General features: G+C 33.9%; 1 protein-coding gene across 3 annotated transcripts; it reads left to right on the top strand.

Moving 5' to 3' along the window:
• The first annotated feature begins 19,539 nt into the window (after positions 1–19,539).
• On the top strand, positions 19,540–24,590 carry LOC104907970 (zinc finger protein WIP5). 3 transcript variants are annotated; one of them, XM_010697009.4, is made up of 3 exons: positions 19,540–20,222; positions 20,307–20,626; positions 23,951–24,590. In XM_010697009.4, the coding sequence occupies exons 1-3, from the start codon at positions 19,832–19,834 to the stop codon at positions 24,383–24,385; spliced, it is 1,146 nt and encodes a 381-aa protein (XP_010695311.2). In that variant the 5' UTR covers positions 19,540–19,831; the 3' UTR covers positions 24,386–24,590. The 3 variants fall into 3 exon arrangements, with proteins under 3 accessions (XP_010695311.2, XP_010695319.2, XP_010695304.2); XM_010697017.4 differs by having other exon boundaries at positions 19,544–20,222; positions 20,334–20,626; XM_010697002.4 differs by having other exon boundaries at positions 19,544–20,626.
• Positions 24,591–24,982: the final 392 nt, after the last annotated feature.

Below are 24,982 nucleotides of genomic sequence, written 5' to 3'. Positions count from 1 at the left end.
ATAAGGTCCAATAAATTCCAATCAGGTGCAATAAGTTCCAATCAGTTTCAATTAGGTCCAAATAGTCAATGATCAATAAATATTTATATTTATTATTGTCCATTATTTTATTATTCATATCACTATTAGTTGATTATGTTATTATTAAAATTTTAATTAAATTACAAAAATGATTATATCATATTATACTTGTGTTATTGTCTATTATTTTATTAAATATTTGTATTATTGTCTATTATTTTATTATTCATATTACTATTAGCTGATTATGTTATTATTAAATTTTTTGAATTAAAGTAGCAAAAGGTATAGTATTATACTTGTATATTGTCTATTATTTTATTATTCATATTACTATTAACAAGACTATTAGATATATTATTGGTGAAAGTTTAGATCGCAAGTATATAAATAGTATATTTTTTTGTTAAATTATTTATCGTAAGAGATAATTAATAATAAATATTTTTTTAAAGGGTAAATTTTAATAATTATTATTTCATAATAAATTTTGAAGGGTAGTACGTTAGGGGTAATATTTATGTTATAACTCATCAAGAATTTTGTCTAATAAGGTCAAGTAAGTTCCAATTAGGTCCAATAAAGTCCAATAAGTTTCAATCAGGTCCAATAAGGTGTAATAAGTTTCAACAAGGTCCAATAAGGTCTAATATGTTCCAATCAGGTCAATAAGTTTCAATTAGGTCCAATAAGTTCCAATAAGGTTCAAACAGGTCCAATAAGTTGAATCAAGTCCAATCAGGTCTAATAAGTTCAATTTAGGTCCAATAAGTTCAGTTGACTGGGTCCAATAAATTCAGTTGAGAGGTGAAAAGAACGCATCCTTATTGGGAATATTAAGGCTTTCTTATGATGCATTGGGGTGAGTTCTCTTCAACTTATTGGCCCTAAACTTATCTGAACTGAACTTATTGAACCTGAACTGAACTAATTGGAACTTATTAAACTTGATTGGACCTGATTCAACTTATTGGACCTGATTGAACCTAATTGGAACTTATTGGACCTGATTGAAACTTATTGACCTAGTTGAAACTTATTAGACCTTATTGGCCCTGATTGAAACTTATTAGACCTTATTGGACTTGATTGAAACTTATTAGATCTTGTTGGACCTAATTGAAACTTATTTGACCTTATTAGACAAAAAAATTGACGAGTAATAACATAAATATTACCCCTAATGTAAATAATACCCCTCAAAATTTATTATGAAGTAATAATTATTAAAATTCACCCTTTAAAAAAATAATAATTATTAATTATCTCTTATGATAAATAATTTAATAGTTTTTTTTATACTATTTATATATTTGCCTTATTGGCCCTCATTGAAATAATTTAACAAGAGGATGATGCGGAAGATGAAGAAAGATAATCCGATGAAGAAAGACACTTCGGTGATGATAATGAAGCAATCAATTGATAACATTTATATCTTTCATTGTTATTAGTAACGAAAACACGTTATCTCTAGTTATTTAAAGACGAATTGCAAAATATTGTAATTATAATGATTATTATTGTTGACCTTATTTGACCATGATTATAATTTTTTTTTAATAATAATATAACCAGCTAATAGTAATATGAATAATCAAATAATAGACAATAATACAAGTATAATACTATACATTGTGGTACTTTAATAAAAATTTCTAATAATAACATAATCAGCTAATAGTAATATGAATAATAAAATAATAGACAATAATACAAATATTTAATAAAATAATAGACAATAATACAAGTATAATACTATATAATCATTGTGGTACTTTAATGAAAATTCTAATAATAACATAATCAGCTAATATTGATATGAATAATAAAATAATGGACAATAATACAGCTGTTTATGGAACATTGACTATTTGGACCTTATTAGACCTGATTAAACCTGATTGAAACTTATTGCACCTGATTAGAACGAACTTATTGGACCTGATTGGAACTTATTGCCCTGATTGGACCTGATTGCAACTTATCTGAACTTATTGGACCTGAAACTTAATTTTTAAAGTTGAAGAGAACACACCTTTGATGTGGTATGACAATCCTTTTCGTTTCAAAATTTAGTTCTTGACAATTTTATTTGTTTGAAAAATAGAAAGTATAAATATCTAAATCTGAAAAAGAATGATGGACGTCTTTTCAATCAAAGATAAAACCATATCCTTACCAATTCATTTCAAACTTCTATATATTATTTTGTGATAAATTACGAGACATCCACAAAGTTTTAGGAAAAACACACGTCACATTTGAGGTTTTACAGGTACTAGTATTAGCTCCAACTATTTTTAAGAAAATGGAAAAATGCACAGCTACAAATAACCCATGCATGCTATCCCATGGAGTATTTACAATTATTACAAGTTGTCTCTAAAAATAATTTCTACATCACATAGTATATATATAAGAAAAACCGGGCTAACAAAGCTATCGCACTGAACTGTAAGCACATGAAGCTGTCTCTGCCTATTGCCAGAATTTGCTTGTCCTAATAAAAGCCAGTTGGAAGGTCTATTTTCCGCCACACCTTTCTTACGACTTACGAGTTATGATTGATAAGCCTATAGGTAATAGGCTATATTAATAACACACCAAAATGCTATCGGTTTCAGAGGGTGCAGCACCTCCCTTCCATATTGTCCCTGGCCCCTTGGATCAGTTGGATGGAGAAAGCGGAGACTGATTGGGTGACTCTAAAGATTGCCAACTCTCGTGCTTATTATTGAATTTTTATTAGTTAGAAATATATTAAACCATTATTTTTATATCACTTCTCCCCTTATTTATACATACATATCAATATTAAATAGTTAAATTAATTAGGGTTGGCAACTCTAAGGATTACTCAAACATTTTTTTTGGAGAAATCGGTTGCTTAAATAGTTAAATTAATTAGACCAACTATTGTAATAAATTGTTTACTTTTTAGGAAATTAAAAAATAGTTACGATTTCTCATACTTGAGCTTCTTTATTTGTAACTGATTTCCATATAATGCTTACACAAATCTCAATTGCATCATTTTGTAACTTATTATCATGATCCACGTTCAATCCGTAATAATGAATGTGCTTATAACTAATTGTGGTTATAAGAAAATTATCGTTTTGGCCAAACCTCAGTTCTCATTGTTGAAGCCTGAGGGTTATTACGAAGTGGACTTATTCTTGCCATTCATCAGCATATATATTATCAAAATCTATATATTGAAGGAGACAACAAGTGGTTATAAGAGTTCTGCAAGGGAATTACACTTGCCCATGGACCATACAAATCCTCATTGATGACATTCAACAACGGTTGCGTCAGTTTAGATTCTACAACATCAAACATATTTTCGGGAAGCTAATCGGTAGCTGATCTTATATCAAAAAAAGTCATAACATATTTCCAATCAACTACATCAAGAGGAATATATTGCATCCTCTTGCAAATTAAAGAGGATCCTCTTAGCATGCATGTTCAATAATGGAGAGGACATAGATTTTGAGGAGAGACAAAGCTCATAAGAGGGAAAATCCTCTCCATTGTTGATGCTTAATGCCACAATTAGAAAAAGAGTATTCAAATTTGTGATCGGATCTATTAAGCATAGTGGTATCAAAGTATTGTTAGTGAGTCTCAAAAAAGCTATAAATTGATACTACCTGTGTTTTTTTTATTTGCTACATTGTTGTGCACGGTTTTCAAGGCATTATTTAACCCTTCATATCTTATTTCGTTTAAATAAAAATTATAAAAATTTGATATTATGAATATACACGTCGAGACGAATCTAACAAGACCACACATGATTATATTTTCACTTATAAAATAACCAAAATAATCGATCAAAGTTAGTGGCTTCGTTCCCAAAGCAACAATGTAGCAAATAAAAAAAAAAGCGAAGGGAGTATTAATGTAGTATCGAAAGGATCTTAAGTATTCAACAAAAATTTATTTTTTTGGTGTATTATATCAACTTATGGGGATTTGTCAGTTAGAGATTACTACTAGGGGTGCTCATAGGTGATTAATGTCTCGAGGCAATATATTAGTTCAATATGCGAAAGTTTCAATTCTAAACCGTAAATGTTTTGATCGATTATCCGCGTCTAAGTGGTTGATCGATTTTCCGGTAGGATCACACGATTAACCACTAACTATTTTTTTTTTTTTTGATATCAGGATAATTTGCATTAATTAAAATTGAAAGTACAACCTAATGCTTGTACAACAAAATAGAAGAGAAAGCAAATAAAACTAGAAGAGCTTCATTTTGCTCTTACATACTCTACGAAATAAAAACAAACTATTACATAGTCAGACCAACTTAGACTAATCTCGAGCGAAGCGGTGAGGATGGAGGACAAAGGTATTGATGAAACAGACCTGAAATGAGAGGGGACCTGTTGAAAGGCAACACAAAACCGATCTTCAAAAAGAGATTGCCGCAACTCAGCTAGTAACTTCGAAAGATCACTAACCACAAAATCCCAAGGTCCTTGAACAGAAACACCTTCCTGGGATTCTACTGATGAAAGTAACCAAGAAATCACCTCCTGTGGTGACTTCTGACCCTTGAACAAGGGTAACCAGAGTTTAGTCTCGCAAGACTGAAACTCGAAATGCGTGGAGGACATAACTTGCTCCAAATTAAATTGGAGGGCCTCCCACAAGATGCATTTTTGAGGTGTGATGACGTCAAAGGTCATCACTTTAAAATTGGGCGACTTATAATGAATAAAATCACCCAATCGACGGATTCGAAGATCCGTCTTTGCAATCACAAACCTAGAAGATCTAACCACAACAGGAATAAAAAGATCATCACCTCTCATCTTACCCAATACTTCAACCCATATATATTTATAATTAGATCTGAATAACCCTAAATTAAAACGTAAAGAAAAAACAGAAGCCAGATACCCAAAACAAAACAACAACCAGTACATGCTAGATTGATACCACACCAAAACCAACACCATATAAACTTCAGAAACCGCATTATATCTTCACGGGCTAACGATGGAGTACTGAGCGAGCCAACAAATCGACAACTGAACGCTAGAGGGGAACAGGGAGGAGACACTAATACTAAAGTTCAAAACAGAGCAGGGGTATGGGGAGGGGAACCTAGAACTAACCACTTTGACAACGAACAGGGGGTCGGGGAAGGGGAAAACTAATCCTAACTTCAAGCACTGAGAAACAGGGGTATGTGGAGGGGGAGCTAACCCTAAAAATAGGACAACAAGGGGGGACTCTCGGCACGCAGTGAAGTTGGAGGACACTGTGGTGGGCAATTTGACACGGACTCGACGATAAGGACGGGGGAGGGGAAACGATGAGGACAATGCGGGGAGAGGGAGGGCAAGGACGACGGGGAGCAGGGGGTAGAGGAGGGCTAAAAACTGACGTGAAGGGGAACGACGTAACCACTCCGGCACGTCCACTGAGACGGACGAACGCACGGAGGACGACGGGCCGGAGGAAGAATAACAACGAAGGGAAAAAACACCAAACGAACCTATAAACTGAAAAAAAACTAAAAGCTAACCGTCGGAAAGGGGTGGAAGCAGACTCGCCAGCGGCTAAGAGAGCGGCGCACGCTCAGCCAGCCACCAGCGAGCCCAGTCGAAGCGGCGTAGTGAGGAAGTGTTTTAGGGTTTTGAGGTTTGAGTATTCTAGAGAGAGAAGGTCTCGAAAAGGAATCTTACTAACCACTAACTGTTAGAGAAATTGCTATACTTTTTCTGTTTTCTTTTGATGATCCTCATTTGAATTTTATTAATTGGTCTAAAAAAGTTTCCAACTTATTTATTTGCTACTTTTGTTTTTGCACAACATTTATTTAGAAGATACTAGTTACATGTGTGGTGAAGAATATACCTTTATGGAGAGATTGCGAAAATTGAGGGTTAAAATCTAGGATAAAAACAAAAAATAAAAGGAGAATTGAGTATTTTTATATGGGTCATCATTACTAATAAAGTAATATAACAAGTAAAAAGAAAATTCTAGTTTAAACAGTCTGATAACCTAACCGTTAAATATTAGGAATTAAATAATATGATTACGATTATGATTTTCAAGAAGACGGTTGACTGAATAACTGATATATACTTGGAAAAATTGTCAAAATAAATCTCTAAGTTTAAGTTGAATCGTCTTTCATAATAATACCAACTTTGTTAATAATTTATCAGTCTTTTTATCATATATTCCTGACAATTTTTTTTGTACCCACATATATTCTTGCGAGTTTCGAAATTCACCATATACCCTCCACTTTTTAAAAAATCCATAATATGTCCTTAATGACTAACATACGTTAACTCCATTCGTCATTAGTCCCTAATTACACCCTCTAATTCTAATTCACTCATCTAAACCTAATTCTATCTAACCCTAACACCTAATCTAATACCCTAAACCCTAAACACCCAACCACAAACCCTCCCCCACCCCACCCCTGCAGCCTTATGGTGAATTTTGAAACTTGCAAAGATATATACCCGGTGAAAAAAAATTTATCAGGAATATATGATGAAAAACAAAAGCAAACAAAGAGTATATATAACTTCAAAAGAAAGGGAACTCTCTTTGATTTATTTTAAGGGTTGTTTGGTTGAAGTTGGAAAGTATAGCTTCCCTTGAATTTGCATTGCCCATGAAATTTCATTTCTTAGGAAGTATATTTTTTTGTTTGGTTGAACATGAGAAATTCTATTTCCCATGGGAATTTTTCCACTTACCTAGGGGGGCCTAGGTAAGTTATTTCCTCCATTTTGTAGGAAATAGAACTTACTAGGAAGTTCTACTTTCCATGTTTTTCCTAACCAAACAACAACACATATACCTACTTCATAGGAATTCTGATTTCCCATGTATTTGAAGGTTAACCAAACAAGCTCTTAGACTCCCTCTGTCCCAACTTAGTCGTTGTTAGTCTTGTTACATTTGCTTTATGAGATGCAACTTCAAACACCAATATCTTGAGTTACGTATATGAAAAATTATAAAAATTATATATTTGAAAAATACAAATTGGGACGAATCAAACAAGATCCATCTTGACTATGTTTTTTCTTATGTATATGGAGTAAAAGATAGTCAAAGTTATGACGTGAATAGTGTCTATGATCAAAATGTAGCAACTAAATTGAGACTAAAGGAGTATCTTTTACTGTGCAAAAAGAACAATGCATAGCAAGTAAATCGAGAGTGAAGGAATATATAAGCAAAGCAATAAAGAGCAAAATTTCAAAAGAAAGGGCAGTCTCTTTACGCTTACCCACGGAGAAAATGAAGATCGTTTTCAGTTGACGTCAGATGTTTATGTGAACAGTGACATCAAATCATGACATTTTTGATCGAGCTGTTCAGTGACATTTGACACCCCCATGCACTTTTATTTCCTTCATAATTTGTCATATTCCACTCGAAGTTTTTCTCCAAGACTTCATTTTCACCTCTTTAATTTGTCCCACAATTACTCTCATCTTCTGCCTTCTTTATAGTTCTGTGCTCATTATACTGTTAGACTGTAGTACCACTTAAAGTTGCCCTCCTCTCCCTTTTCAATAATTCAAATTTAGAACTTTTTTGTGCTACAAATTAAGGTCACTTTTATGCCAAAAAGAATAACAATACCTATGCCAGAATATGTTTCTTTTTATAGAGAGGCTGATGAGTTATAATTCAAGTATGTGACAAGTAAATGCATACAAAGACATTAGTAATTATAGTCACAGGTCGAATAGTAAAAGCAAAATGATAGAATAAGTTATATGCCACGCTACACACTCACAAGCCATGCATAAGAGCATATGTGAGGTCCATGGAGAATCTCACATATTTTTCTTATCTGTGACCTATTGTTCACAACACCTCAATCTTAATCATTAGGTCAAGACATCCTTGGTATGGAGAATCTCACATATAAATGGGTGAAAAACTTTGTTTTCCATGTGAATTGTGATGAGATAATGAGTTTTTGTTTTTGCCTCTCTTTTTTGTGATGATTTTACTTTGAACTACCAATATATGCAGCAACTTTAAACTTAAAGTATGAAAATGTAACGCAGTGACTAAGTATTGATGAGACCAATTTCCGCATGATTTTGTCATAAACTTATTATACCAATTGAAGAAATGTATATGGAGTAATTCTTGCTGTTATAGGTGTACATAAGATGTGAGCTACGTATATGTATCAAAATCGTTAGGTAATATTAAGTTCTTTTAACTTCTTACATATAACCTATAGTATTACATCCGTGATACGTCCTATGTACATTATTACTAGCAACTTGGGGGAGGTAGACAAGAACCAAGAAGAGGAGAGGTATATAGAAACAAAAATGAAACTCATGTGATGAAGAGAAAGATAGAGAAAAATCAATGACAAAAGTATGGGTTTGTTATTGTATGGGGGCAGTCTAAACTCTATATCGGTCCAATCGGATTATTGCTATGTCATAGTCAACTCATAAGTGCCGAAGACATTGACCTGGAATAAGTCAATCCCTGATACTGGCATCTACCGATCTACGTCATGTCGGCCATTGCATATCGGAATACCTTAACGGTGTCCATCACTTGGGCCATTGTTAAATGGGCTTGGGCCTGATCTGGTACTTACTTAATGCGTCTATGAGTCTAAAGATAAGTATCAAAACAGGATAGAATTGTATTCAACCAATAAGAGTAGTGTCCTATCTTGCTTAGGACACTATTGACTCCTATAAATACCTCACGATCTGAGTCATAAGGTACATTCACATAACTAATACACTCTACTTGAGATATACCAGTCATTACCCTTTACATGATTTAGGCATCGGAGGGGAGTTTCTCAGATCAACCCCCAAGGTTAGCTTATGTTTTTGTCTTGCGAGACATCAAACTAGCTTACGCATCCGAAGGACACCAGTTCACTCCAACAATGATTATTCCATACCAAAACAGTTATGTTAACATGATTTTCATTCCTTACAATAAAAAATAAATTCGAATAAGTTTGGATAAGTTTAGATAAGGTCAAATAAATTCGAATTCATTGAGTTCATTAAAATAAGGGTTTACACGCTCACAAATAAGTTCTAAATAAGTTTTAGATGTGGTCTAATAACGTCTAGTTAGTTCAGATAAGTTAAAATAATTTATGATAGGTTTTAATAAGTTTAGATAAGCAAAAATATGTTGAAAAGAACGGACTCTATCTTGTTACGAATAATTTTATATTGCCATAAAAAGGAAGTATTATAAGTAAAGTTGATCAAAAAAGGTATAACTTTTTTAATCAAAGACAATCATAACACGTACTTTTATAAGAAAATAAACTACACATCAATTATTACTTTTTAAAAGAAAAAATAAACTACACATCAATTATTCACCTTTTTTTAAGAAACTTATTTACGATTAGTTTGGCTAATGATTATAAATAATGGTAATTACAATGTAATTAAGTGTTAAGCTGGGAAGAAATTCCAATATTAATACCCATAGTAATGAAATTTAATCATAAATCAAAAATTTTCTTTTATAAATTTTCATTACTGGTAATGAAGTTTCGAAATTGAATATTTAGAAATAAGATAATATTACTATGAATAATGAAATGAGATTTTCTTTAAAATTTATATGGAAATGCATTGTCCTCACCACTATGGCACTAATCCAACTAACCGTTTGATTATTTTTTAAAGAGGAAAGATAAATTTTTGACTTATTCTGCTTTCCAACTAGTGCAAAATCAACCACCAAACTGAATTTGAAAACAAAAGTTAATAAGTAATTATTACTACAAATCATACATTCATACTCAGGTATTGGTTTAAAAGCACACACAATTAGTCAATATCAGTGCCATCATGTGATATGACATGCTGTGTAACACCAAACACTATTTCTGTCCATTACTATTTACTACTACTACTCCTACTTCGTTATTCGTCTTTTTAAGTAAATGATCTCTAGCGTTTAAGAATGTAGCATATGGTTGTACATACTACATAAATATCTGATTACATCCCTAAAAAAAAATTGATTACAACGATATAATCCTTTTATTCACTGATTTGATTCTAAATTTCAAATATTTAATTCAACTTATGAATTTCGGAGATTTGGATTGGATATAAGAAAAAGGAATTTTTAAATTAAATACGAATAGTATATTTTGAATTTCGAAATATATAAAAGTCTGAATAGTGATTTTTTGGAGCTTTTAGATTGACACACACCCCAATTTTCTTTTCTACTTCCTCCGTTTCTTTTTACTTGCAACGGTTTGACTTTTACACTATTCACCCACTCTACTTAGTTTATGTTTGGTGATTTATAGTTAAGGAAAAACATATTCACGTGGGATCTTATTAGATTCGTCTAAATGTATATTTTCCGAATATATACTTTTTATAATTTTTATTTATCGGCAACTAAACTTATTGATGGTTGAAATTATGCATTGGCAAGCGTGAAAGTCAAACTGATGCAAGTAAAAAGAAACAGAGGAAGTATATGATTTTAATTGTCCCTACATTGAGTAATAAGTGATAACTCCCTCTCTCTCTATGATAGTTGCAACCTCCTCTCTCCCTCCTTTATGCTCTAGTCTTACTGTAGGAGCCTCTTTCTTTTTCACAATTATAAGCGGCAAGTCGAAGCAAATTTAAGCATAATTAGCAACGAGTCAGTAGTAAAGGTGGCCATGGGCCGGGCTGGCCCGTGGGCTGCCCGAGCCCGGCCCGTTTTTGGCCCGGCCCGGCCCGAGCCTGCTATGGGCCCGGCCCGGCCCACTGGCCGTAACATGGGCCGTGGGCCTTGCACGTTTGGAGATTTTAGATTTCGGCCCGGGCCCGGCACGAGCCCGTGGGCCTTGCAAATTTTTTTTTTTCAAAAACTGTGATTTTTGGACCAAGCCCGCGGTGAGCACGAGCCCGGCCCGCCAGGCCCGTGGGCCGGGCCGGGCCATGGACAAGTTTCCCATAATTTCAGCCCGGCCCGGCACGGCACGAGTTTGATGGGCCACGGGCCTGGCCCGGCCCGTATTCCACTTCAGCCCGCGGGCCTGGCCCGTGGTCAGGCCCAGCACGGCCCGTGGCCAGCTCTAGTCAGTAGTAGGGTGTTAATTAAAAATCGAAACTGAAAAAGATGAATCGAAATAACGAAAAATCGATCTGAATGAATAGTTATTGTACCGACAAAAAAAGTTTCAACTGTACGGTTAACGAACCAATAAAATTAACGGTTAAACAGTATGGTTACAATTATGATTTTTGAGTGAACGGTTAACCGAAATACCGAAATATTTTTTTCTCTATTTAATATTGTGAAACATTTTCAAACAATTACATTAATTCTAATATTTGTTGCTAAGTTATTACAACAATTAGAAGGTATGTAATTATTTGAAAATTTTAGTACTAATATAAACACTATAATTAGGAAATGAAGTGAATTCTTAGTGTTAGTTATGTTTTTCAATGGATTTATTATCCACTTTATAATACATTTTATATTAAAATATATGCACAAAAAAATTTGAAAATATATAATGTGCATTAAGTAAAATATAATAATACGACTTAAATGACGGTTAATGGTTAACCAAAAAATCGTACCGAAAAAACGGTTAACCGCTTAGGCGGTAACCAATCTAAATGGCTACGGTTACGGTTCGCAAAGAAGAGTGAACCGAATTTTTTTTATTGGTACTTCCGCACAAAAAAATCCTTAAAATAATGCAAATAAAAATGTAAAAAGTATTCCAAACGGATGAAAATGAATACTCCCTCCGTTTCAAAATATAAGTCGTTTAAGGTTTTTGCACATAGATTAAGAATTTAGTTAATATTAGTTAGATTTGCATGGGTAATAAGAATTGACATTAAATATTATATTGATAATACCAAATAACCTATAAGCTTATCTTGATAATGTAAAATTGCATTTAATCTTACATTGGTATTGTAGAATGCCTTATATTTTGAAACAAATTCTTCTAGCTAAAATGCCTTATAATTTGAAACAGAGGGAGTAATACTGAAGAGTATTTTAAAACAGAAGGTGCATATAAAATAGGGAATGACCCTAAAAAGTTAGTTTACCTGAGCATGATTTCAGATGTCGAGTCTTGAGTCTTTCCATCAAAACTGGTTAGAGATTTATGAATACTTGTAGTTTATCCTATTGAACCTTGAAGATACAGACAAGGCTGTTTTGGAAAACTAGTAACTACTAAAAAAAGGTCTTGATCCTCTCGGACTTGGGAAATCAATTGCACTTCCTCGTGCTGTCTTGGAAACACAACTTATAGAAACATGGATTTCGGTCAAACTAATTCCTTCATGGGCGATAGCTAGTTAAAACCATTCTCCCTCTCCCGATTTCCCACCTAAAAAACTTTAAAAAATTAAGATCATCCTAGTTTTTCTCTTCACATATAAGTAACAAATACAATAAAAACAATATGCATGCAGATTGAGTTAAGGTATTAATCATCGGGCAATGCTACATCATCGATCCGGTGGGTAGTTAACCCACTAGACATAGAGTATTAAAAAACTACTTCCTCCGTTTTTTTTTAGATGTTACACTTTTCAAATCACGGACTCCTAGGTAATTTTTGGAGAGGAGAGAGATAGAGAGAATGAAAAACAAAAGGGTCCCATGTGAACATGTGATAGGAGAGAGATAGAGAGAAGTTATTACTCAAAATAAAAGTGTAACATCTAATTTAAAATTTCCTAAAATAGAAAGTGTAACATCTAAAAAAAACGGAGGAAGTATTAGAATTGATGAGTTGAATCTACTATTTATTTATTTCTATTAGTAGTGGGTTGTTGACCCACTGGGTAATAGATAAAGTTTTTTCCTTAATCATCATGTGAACTTGTCCCACATCGAAAAAAGAGAGTAAAGATGACTAAGGCTATGTTTAGTTCACCTGAATTTTTCTGATCTGAACTTATCTGATCTGAACTTATTTTTTCTGATCTGATCTGATCTGAACTTATTTTTTCTGAACTGATCTGATTACAAGATCTTATCTTTTAGATTTATCTCAATATATAAGAAAAAATATAGTCATGTGGGGTCTTGTTTGATTCGTCTCAATGAATACTTTATTAATATTCAATTATTATAATCTTTACTAATATGTAATGAAAGATATTTAATAGTAAAAATGAGTTTAAAAACTGACAGATCTGATCTGAACTTATTGTTTCTGATCTGATCTGATCTGATTAGATCTGAAATAAGCAAAAATAAGGTGAACTGAACATAGCCTAATATATAAACTTATTAATTGGTTTAAAGATGAAACCTCATATGAGTTTGTGTGTGGTCACTCTTTCCTACATAGGTCCAATGAGTATTTATCAAATAACACCTGAGTTTGGATCCTTCGGCCCGTTTGGTAGTTGCTAATTTATCATAAAGTGTCCACTTTCCTTCTTGAATTTTCATTCCCATCCAATACCACCTTGTAGATGGTAATGAAAATTACACTTGAAATCCATTCCCATTCCGTTAGAGTTGTAAAATAAAAAATCAATGACTCATATATTCTCTTTTCGAAATTCCCCCTATTTTTTCTCATCAAAATCCACTCCTTAATGTTTGCCTCTCACCAATATGAGCCCTTGATTTTAAAATGTATGGTTTAGATTTAACTCTACCTTGTAGAGTTTCACCAAAACTCTAAAAGATCCGAACTTCAATAACACCTCTTGATCTCTCTTTCTCTCTCCCTTTAGGGGGTGTTTGGTATGGAAAGTTTTGATGTAGGAAACGGATTCAAATAAGTGTTTCCATTTCTAATTGTTTGGTATGAGTGTTAAGTAACAAATACCGTTTTTAAGGGGAAATATAATCCCCCCATTTGTTACCCTTATCAAACTAGTGGAAACAAATCATGTTTCCTTCCTCAATCATTATCTTCTCAATTGTTTTCATTCCACTAGGATACCAAACAACAATTAAAGGTAACGGTTATTATTTTCATTTCCCCTCCTTATCCAAATCCTTTCCATTCCGTTTACGTTTTTCATACCAAACACCCTCTTAATGTCTAAAAATCCTTAATATCTCTTTAGCCAATAAACATCATCCTTTTCAGTGGTGGTATGAGTCTCAATTTAGAATTTTTTGTACTTATTATTTAAACTGTTCATTAGTAATAATCTCCTTTCTCTATCTTTTGGAGGGGTTTTTACTTAATTATTGGGTTCTTTATCTCTGCTAATGGGAGTTTCGCATTTGATTTATTAGTCTCTCTTCTTGTGGGAGTTTAGAGATGGTTTGTTTTTCAAATTTAGGATTTTTTTGTCCCAAATTATTTTTAATTATCAAATTTTTACAAGAAACTACCTTATAAAAAATTTATTATCTCAAATTACCTTATTTTTACTATTTTGTTGTTGACAGCTACCTTATGTCGATTTTCGGCGTTTTTTTTGGGTGACAATTTTTTTACAAGATAAAGTTAGAGAGCTATAAATTAATATATCCGTTATGTTCATAGTTTACTTCTATCGACCTAAGTCTCAAAGGTCGCTTTTCTGTTTGATTTCTAACCATAAACGTTAGAGTAAATGAAAAATTGAAATGAAAAGAGCGAGGATGAATGAGGTAATAGAAAGGGAAACTTAAGAAGTGTAGTTGATAATGAAAATGGTTTCCATCTTAGAAATATTTATTTTCCACTATTGAAGAACTATTTGTGGACCTTTACCAATCTTAGAATAATAGCAAAACCAGCGCATCTTGTGTGTGGCCGGCCACACGAGAAATTATAGGTATCGTGGCACGCGATGTCCTGTCATTCCATCAGCTCATTTCAAATGGTTATATCTTACTCATTTCTCATCGGAATCAAGATTATGACAAAGCGTTGGAAAGTTATCGAGCCAAATTTTCATCTCCAACTTGAATCTTCCCAAAATATTAAGTGTGCTGTGAGATATGTTCTTTTGAAGTTGACCCTTATGTACAAACCCTTATGAACAAATGAATTGAAGTTACTCTTATGAACTGATAGAGTTACTCCAAACTAAATATTTGTTTAGATAACCAAGGATGTCTTGGTCTAGAGGTTAAGATTGAGGTGTTGTGAATGATAGGTCACAAGTGCAATCTCCCTCCCTTTCTTTGTACTGCTTTCGTAGCTCATATGGATATAAGAAAACATTTATTTAGATACATTAACAATATTGCCCAACTGCTATCCTCATCCTAAGTATTGGATATTGAATGCCAGAGTTAACCTACTAAGGTTAGCCCAATTATTCTCCACACTTGTACAACTTGTATGGATTTTTGTATAGACATCAATTATCTTGTTTTTTTTGTGTTTTTTACCCCCTCCTATACTCTTCCTATTATTTCTTTAAAAATCATTATCAATATTTTATGTTGCGTTTTTCTTTAACTTTACTGTTTACAGTTTACACTTTACAGAGATGGAGGGCGGAAACCTATACTTTGTCGAGCATGCAATGCATGGCTTTAATTTCCAAGTGTCAAGATAATGTTGTTACCGACATCAAAGAAAACTAGTCCTAACTTGATCTGATTGTGATTTTTATTTGCTCTTAAAGGGTCCGGGTTGCATATAAATATACATGATACATCCCTCCTGCTCATATGAATTGGATTATTTATTAGCTAGGAGTGCAAGAGAATAGAGATTTCTACTTCGAATATTTCCATTGAGGGGTCTACATTAATGTAAAAGGGTCAACTCTATCATCACCTCTCTGTAGGATGTTAACAACTTATTTGGTAAAAGGGATTTAGAAGAAAAAAGAAAGAAATTAGAAAGAAACATTTCAATAATATTTGGTTAAAATAAAATATATAAGTGCTAGAATATGTAAGGAAGTGGATGGAAATTTTTTTTTACAGAATTTTTGTTTTCGTTTCCTCCTAAAATTAAAGTAATTTGAAAGAAAAGAGAAAATTTAAGCCAACATAAGAAATTAAGGTTTTTTTTCCTTTCTTTTATCTTCCTTTTTTATTCTCTTATCTTTCTTTCACTTACTAAAAATGAAACAAATAGGTTGTAACCTCAAGTCCCCAAATCATCAGTCCCTTAACCCAGCTAAGTTAGACCTAATGAAAATAATTGCACGTTTCAATCTTGAGGTGATCTCTATTAGGGGAACTTTGGTCTTTGGGGGATGAGACCTAATTATCCTTTCTCCCAAAACTTATCTCTAATAGCCATAATATATGATAATAACAGACCATAAACGGTGAACAAATAAGTTAGGGGGGTTACAACTTACAAGTCACAAGTGATATTGATAGAAGATTTGGGTTAGGTGTACGTATCCATGGTTTTGGGTGGTACAAGAGAGCCTGGAGTGATTATGGGGCATGCGACATGTTCCTGAATTTTAGCGTCTCGTTTCTGATTATGACTCATGAGGAAGGTTGAATTTTACTTGCTTTCATTTGGAACTTGGTAAGTTCCTTCTTCGTGAGGATAAATGCGATTGCGATCATTTTATTTCACTAAGGCAAGCTGAGTCATTTTCCCCTCATCAGAGAAGCTCGAGCCTTAGAGATAATGTTCAAACAAATGTAAGTGAGACAAGACAATTCACGAGCTATTCGAGATTGACTCGGTCAAAACTCGAGTAAGCTCAAATAATCTAACTTGAGCTCGACTCGATATATTGGCTACTTAAGTTGAGCAACTGTACTCAATACTCGACTCGAAAGCTCGTGAGAAGTTTGAATGTTGAGTTGTTTATAGCAAAGTACCTAAATTAAACATATTTTCTACCTTAAGATTTTGCTTTTGACGCTAGATACTTGCAAGCTACTCGATATCTACTTGGTCAAAACTTGACTAAGTCACATCTCGACTCAGTCAAAGCTCGGTCAAAACTCGGCTTGAGTGAGCTCGACTCAACTCGAGCTCGACTACAAATACTAACGAATTGAGTCGCGCGAGCTCAATCTCGAACTACACTTGCATTATTTAACCCCTATTCATATCTGTGCTATGCTCAACGCATCAAAGGTTTTGCCGCCTCATTTAGGTGCTAATGTGCTATGACTGCTACGGTTTCTTTACTACCTTTTTTTTCTCACCTCTCTATATGCTTCTAGTATTAGTAGTAGCACTAAAGCACCATTGATGTACATCCAATATAATTGATAGAAAAAATAGCTTCAAAAGTTTATTTTATCACTAAAATAATGAAAGTTTATATAACAATAATCTAAATATAAATTATATAGGGGTTTTTAGGTTTTCCAAAGGGACACCAAAGTCCTGAGGTGTTCCTTTATACTTCCTCCGTTTAGAATTAGTTGCACCAGTTGCATAGTGTTTACTAATCACATTTTATACTTTGATTGTCTGTCTATGGTGATTTACATTTTAGGAAAAACATAGTCATATAAGATCTTGTTAGACTCCTCTCAATGTATATTTTTTTAATATCAACTTTTTATAATTTTTACTTATTGATAATTAGAGATATTAATGTTTGGAATAATACATTGGCAAGCGTGATAACATGAAATGGTGCAACTATTTCTAAACAGAGGAAGTAGAATAGAGATTCTTCCTATATTATTTCATCATTAATGTTTTGATTTTCAAGTTTGATGCATATCATTAACAATCGAAATTTTTGAGTAAGTAAACATTAGTAAAAGTTAGTATTTTTTTGAGAATTACATCGATATCAATCTAAAACCATATTATATAACAATAATTATTTTATACTTTATTCGTTTCTATACTAATTTTTGTACAGATTGATAAGATCAGTATCCTTTAGGCTGTCTTCTCACAAGGTTAGGCCCAAACAGTTGGAAGGAGAGAGGAATGATAAGGGAAATCCTCCTCCAAGTGCCCTCCACTTAACCATGTTAGTGGGATTCGAACCCCTTACCTTAAGCTCATGAGATGGAATCCCTACCAAGTGAGCCAAGGCAACCATTTAACAATTCATATAGCATAATACCAGGTTACTAATGATTATGCAACAATTTCTTGCATGTAGTTAGTATAGTTAAAGAGATGCATTAACATGTATGAAGGTTAACATGTATGTATTTAGAAATGGAGAAATATACTTCCTCCATAACAAAATAGATGTTACATGTTCTAAATATGGTTGTAAAAAAATAGATGTTACGTACACTTCCTTTTTAGGCAACAAACTCTAGCTCCTTATCTCTCTCCTATCACGTGGATCACCTTTTTTTTTCTCTCTATCTCTCTCCTCTTCAAAAAAATTACCTAGGAGAGTGTGTTTTGAAAAGTATAACATCTATTTTGTTACAGAGGAAGTTGTTGAAACCCATTAAAAACCCACTTGTGAGTATCTCACATTGGAGAAAGAAGAGAGATTGTTATACTTTATAAAGTAGAGGGGCTACTCCTACTATCACCAATCGGTTTTAGTATGGAACCTCCTTTGGGATTGTAAAGTGGACCAAATCTCTCCTCTTCCTTGTCCAGGTCACCCAGGCCCGTTTTGTATTGTTTCTAAATTTAACATGATATCAGAGCCCGGGTTGCGTGCGGGTCTCGTCTAAACTGGGTATTTGATCGCTACTGGATAAGAATTTACCTCGATAGGATGTCCATCCCTAAGAGGATTATTGCTCTGACCTTTCCAGTTAGCTCTGAATTTTCAAGGACACTCGCAAGTGGGCTCTCAATGGGTTTCACTATATAAGGTAGAGGGGTACTCCTACTATCACCAATTGTTTTTAGTATGGAACCTCCTTTGGGATTAGAAACTGGACCAAATCTCCCCTCCTCCTTGTTCGGGTCACCCAGGCCTGTTTCGTATTGTTTTTAAATTTAATAGAAGTATATAACTTTTTGGTCTACTGGTAAGGTTTGTATCTTACAACTTTGAGGTTGTAGGAACAAAATCCACTAGAGGCACTTTGGGTTAGATTCCCTTACATTCCCCCCCACTTCCAAAGAATCTTACCTATATGACTAGGATGGTCAAATTAACCTGTGTGAGATTCCGATCCAGCATGTAAAAGAAAGTATATATTGCTGGAGGTTGGACCGTACTTGATAGTTCATACCCGCAGTGCATCTGTAAGAGTCAAGAGAAAAAAGAGTCAAGAGTGAGTGAGAATTTGACCATAGTGAATTGGCAATGCATCTCGGAAGAAACATACAAATAAAAGCTCAAATAAATAGTAATACAACTTACTTACTTCCTTTCTTTCTTTCTCTCTCTCCACTCCAGTAGGCAGTAGTCAAGAGAGAGACAGCTGAATGTTTACATTTTGTCATATCTTTCATTTTATGTGGCTTTGGTTTTATATTATCATCACTTTTGCTTTGCAGGGTGAGGTGCAGGGGCCATAGAGCAGAACTCAGGAGGGTAAAACTTTTACATTCTAGAATTACTCCGATCAGATTAGATGAGGGCCTCTTTTATTAGTATTATTGGACTTACTAGTGTTGTTTTCTCTCTTTCTGTCTCTCTCGTGCACAGAAACTGTCTCTCACTCAATGACTCTCTATCTACTTGTCCTATTCTTTTAATCCTTTTTTCTTTTTTAACAATAAAGATAATCAAAGAAAAATAGTATATGCACTAAATATGGAGTATCTTGATAATGAATTCAACTATTGAAGCAGCAGACTCAGTTGCTGGCTACCACAACTCTAAATAGTACTACTTCTGTATATAAAAGTACTGTAGTAGTTGATGATAGCTATGCTACCAGAGTAGTATTTATGAATTAATCCAAGTACTACTCTCTTTTCTTTTTTTTTTTGATTTCCAATGAAAATATAAATATGAGTGATCCATCTTACCACAATTCCAATAATATGTTTACTAGATGGTTCAATTTCATCCCTCTTCATCATCCAGATCCTTATCTCTTTGATACCACCACCAGCGCCGCGGCCAGTAATAATAGTAATAGTAATAGTAATAGTAACAATAATACTACTACTACTCCTGGTAATGTTGGCTTAGACTTGAATTCTAGTATTACAAATGAAGTAATCTTCAATAACACCAACTATCATCATTATCATCCAGAAAAAGAGGCACTTCCTCTTATCAACACCCTAATTGAGCCTACAACATCAGACCACCACCACCATCACCACCACCATCATCATCATCATCGTTGTCATGGCAAGCATCAGCTGCAAGAACAACAGATGATTATCACTCACGGTAAGAATAATACACAGAGCCCTAACTTCTCAACGAATAGTACTACTGATGATGATGAGAGTTTGACAGTAGCACTTCACATAGGGCTTCCTACTCAACCCTCTTATGCAGATGCATATGTAGATCAAATAGAAGATGGTTCATCTGCAGATATGGCTTCAGGGGTCGTCTACCCTAGTTCAGATGCCGAAGCCGATGCCGATGCTGATGCTGATGATGGTCATCCTTTACCTATAAAGCTACCCAGTTTAGGCAGGACCACAGAAACTCAAATTGAAGTTCAAGTCCAAGGTGAAGGTAGCCTGCAATATTGGATACCTACCCCTTCTCAGATACTCATTGGTCCTACACAGTTTTCTTGCCCTCTTTGTTCCAAGACCTTCAACAGATATAACAATCTTCAGGTATATCATACATACTGCAAACATAATGTCAATATGTTGTTCACCTTCTAATTATATCGTCTACCATAGTTGGTAACTAATTATATCTTTTAGTTGATTCACCGCTGTGAAACCCTAAACCTAATTATATTCTACCAACTCACTGACAGACTTTACTTTCCAGTGTCTTGTTTCATTCAAATGCTATAAATAATCTTAATTTATATTTAGGGTTTTTTTGAGTTAGCTTGCTATCTATAAAATCAAATTTGAATATTCATGTTCTGGTGTTCTGGATATACATAGGGGTGTTAACGAGTCGAGCCAAACAGAGTTCTCACATGTTTCATGTGTTCAATCATATTTAACTTGATTATTGATCAAGTCGAGTTCACAAACAAGATTTTTTGTTCATTAATCTTAAATATCAAATCCTAATAAACGAACAAATGAATTTAATCGAGATTTTTATTGAACATAAATGAGCATATCGAGTTAAAAGAGTTCTTTATGAACTTAGATAATAGACTAATGTTGTATTTTTGTTCAAGCTCAATTACAACTGAGTTCCAAAATTCATTCAAATTCGATTAATTTAAAAATGAAAACGAGCTTATTAAACTTCAATTATTTTTGGTAGGTCGAATGAGATTATCCTATACTTTGTTTGGATAGTTAAATTCAGCAATTAGACGTGGTTATGGGGGGTAGGGTCATTATTTGATCACTTTGTTGTCCACCAATAGTGGATCGAACATTTTTAGTTGCGAACTAATAAAAGAGTAAGGATATAAGGGATAGGAAAGAGAGAGAAATAAGCACACGTAATAATCTAACTGTATTTTGCAAATTATTTGGCATACAATCATGACATTTTATCGTCCTTGTCCATTACCCTAACAATAAATGTCCTATAACTATGACCCAGTCCTTACGCCATTGGACTACCTTGTCCCTTAACTAGGTCTAATAGCAGTTATGGAAGGAAGTGCCAAGTTTGGGAAGGAAGGAAGGAGACAAAAAGGGAAAGGAAGGGGGGGGGGGGTCATAAAGTGTAAGCTTAATTACATTTTGCTCTAAATCTTTCAACATTGGAAGGATTTGTATTAATTTAATGAGTGGGGGAGGAAATAAGTCATTTTGATTCTCTTTCCCCCCCCCCCCTTTTCTCATGTTATATCCGAACTACTTAGGAAAGATGATCAAATCCCTATTAATTTAGGTTTCATTTACGTCATGAAATAATGAGAAGGGCGAGAATGAAGTTAAATATAACGAATAATTAATAACAATATATGTTATCTTTATTTATAACTCTAGAAAGGAACGACTACTTATAACTGTTATAAGTGTAAGATTGAGGAGGGCCTATACCTACATGGAAATAGACATATAGTTAGCCTTATTAAATAGATATCACTACCCATCTTTATTACAAAAAACATGTAAAGGGAAGGATTTCTTGCTTTCCTTTCCAACATTTGAAAATCTCATAGGAGTATCAAACATGTTCTTAGTGTTCATGCAGTTGGTATGCAAAATCTATGATGTTTTACTCCTTGGGAAATCAGGAGTAGATAGCTTGAGCGAATACAATGGAAAATGCATTTCCTACCACATTGGAGCGATTGCTTAGCTACGCCTACCATCCCCATTGAACAAGTGAAACTTTATAAAACGAGCAAATAATAGTTTTATAAGGGCAATGCTACATCTACCTGTGGGTAGTTAACTCAGTAGAAATAGAGAATTAAAAAACTATTGAAACTGATGAGTTGAGTTCCACTATTTATTTATTCCCATTTGTAGTGGGTTGTTAGACCTACTGTGTAGATAAAGTTTTTCCCGTTTTATAACAGTAGCGCTCGTTATTACTTTATTAATGGTTAAATAAAGTAGTATCTTGGGAACAACATCCCTTATGTACATGGGAGTTTATGGTATTAAGCGTAAATTGAAGTAGCCTACAACTTTTTAGGATTTCTTAGACTCTTAGTCAATGAAACTCCTCAAATATTGCGATAGTTTTACCTCTAATATCTAAGAATTAATTTAGTAGTTTCCTTATTTTCCCCATGATATTAAAAAGGTTTTTGAAGTCTGTAGTTTCTTAACATTGATTGGTGTGAGGAAGATAGTTCATCTTTGATATTTGATTATTGGACCACACATAGACTTTGGTGTATTATATTGAAGTCTGAGCTTTGCTGAAGAATTTGCAGGAAGTAATAGTATCAACTATCAAGTACTAACTGTTTAGATGTGAGATGCTTATTTATTTGTAATATACTGATCCTTTTCTCATGTAGTAGGAGCAGAAAATAGACCACTTTTTATGAGTTGTATATTGTTTGCACATAGAACGACTGCAGTATATATAACATTACCCAACTTCCAGAAAAATATCTATCACATATTCCAAATTCCTTTTGATTTATGAGGTGTCGTTAGGGTGTAATTGTGTAAAGTAGACTAACTTTAAGGAGGAAGGTTTTTTTTTAGTTGAGAGGGGTAGGGGGGGGGGGTTTACAAGAGACAATAACTAGCTAGAGCTATGAAACACTGAAATGTCCAGGACAGTAACGACCTAAACAATATGGAAGTCGTGTGTTAATACTAAAAATAGACCAAGAATCCACTCAAATATGCAAGCAAATAAAATAACAAACACGCATCAAATTAAAACTTTTTCTTCAAATTTTTTTGATACATTTATAAGAAATGTTAAATTCAAGAAAATAACTTGCAGACATTTTGACTATCAATTTCAAGAATTTTATGGTTAAAGACTTTTTTTTTTCAATGAGGGCTCCCTTTGAAAGTGAAGCCCTGTTCCATGTCCCACTTTAGACATGCTAAGGGCCAGGTCTGCTCCAGGGATAGGAAAATTTGTCCTTATTCCTGAATCCCCGACCATTTTCATGCTAATGAAGCCAGAAGATGGCTGGAATATCAAGTTTTCCGGCTTTCAAAACTTTCAAATTTGTAGAACTCCAGCTGTTTTTGTGCTACATAAAATTAAAGCATGTGAGTATATGGGTAATGTTACTAATGTATCTTCCAAAGTTTTCAATCCTAATTTGTTTTCTGCTGAATTTTGTTTTAGGTAGTGGATATACTGTTCTCTGATGTTTCAAGTTATCTTAGCTTATGTCGATATATGCCTTGAATTATCTGACATAAAGATTAACCAAGTATAGGGTAAAACGATTCTCCTATGCTTAGGGACATAGCTAACACATTGATAGTGAACCACGTTAATTCTTGCGTCAATTGTCCTTTAATTATTCGCTGCTTTATTGCGTCCGTTGCAACAACTTACTGTTTATTGATTTGAATATATAGATGCACATGTGGGGCCATGGTTCTCAATATAGAAGAGGGCCAGAATCATTGAAGGGCACCCAACCAACTCCCATGTTAAGAATACCATGCTACTGTTGTGCACCTGGATGCAAGCACAACATAGAGCATCCACGATCACGGCCTCTCAAGGATTTTCGAACCCTTCAAACACACTACAAAAGAAAGCATGGTGTCAAACCTTTTATGTGCAGGAAATGTGGAAAGGCTTTTGCTGTAAAAGGCGATTGGAGGACGCACGAAAAGAATTGTGGAAGAGTATGGTATTGCGTTTGTGGCTCTGATTTTAAGCACAAGAGATCTCTAAAAGATCACATTAAGGCTTTTGGTCATGGTCATTTTGCATTTGGCGCTACTCATGGGTTGGGTGAATGCTTCGATGATCCTCATGCATCAGATGCTGATTCTAACTTATGATCGATATTTATCTACTTCACCTTAATTAATGTTGTTGATGTCTCAGTCTGCAACCAAAAAGATATATGAAATTTAATTGTCATCAGTTTATCATCTTCCATCAATGTTAATTGATCTTGTGCATGCATATGTTGTATAATAACTTATATACATATATTTGCTTCCCTTTACTCTCTATATATATGAATATGACTATATTTTCCTACTCGCTGCTTTTGTCTACGGGATTTGATCGCCTTTGTTCTATAATAGGGTTAATTTCTGTAGTTATTAATGAAATGCAATGGTGATGTCCAGGCAAGAGAGCTTCTTACTCGCATGCATGTGTTGAATATGGAGTTCCTGCTGGATGCCAAACATATCGTATTTGATTGTTTCCAATGTACAAAATAAAGTAGCATTTGAAGGGTACGATGGGTGTACAAATATAAATAGGTAGTAGACTAGTAGTGCAAGGATGACCATGGTCGTTCTCCCTAGTTAAAGAAGTCTAGCTAAACCAAGGATGTCTTGGCCTAGTGGTTAATTGAGTGCAAGGATGACCATGGTCGTTTTCCAATGTCTTGGTCGTTCTTGTAGTGTAAGATTGAGGTGCTA

The sequence above is a fragment of the Beta vulgaris genome, chromosome 2 (genome assembly GCF_026745355.1).
Source record: "Beta vulgaris subsp. vulgaris cultivar EL10 chromosome 2, EL10.2, whole genome shotgun sequence".
NCBI classification, from domain to species: Eukaryota; Viridiplantae; Streptophyta; class Magnoliopsida; order Caryophyllales; family Amaranthaceae; genus Beta; species Beta vulgaris.
The sequence above is the reverse complement of the archived record's forward strand: the minus strand, read 5'-3'. Positions and strand labels throughout refer to the sequence as shown.

Coding starts and splice junctions, on each gene's coding strand:
- LOC104907970 (XM_010697002.4), top strand. CDS start 19,832: ATGAGTGATCCATCTTACCACAATTCCAATAATATGTTTACTAGATGG. Junction 20,627..23,950: donor ACAGATATAACAATCTTCAG/GTATATCATACA, acceptor TTGAATATATAG/ATGCACATGTGGGGCCATGG.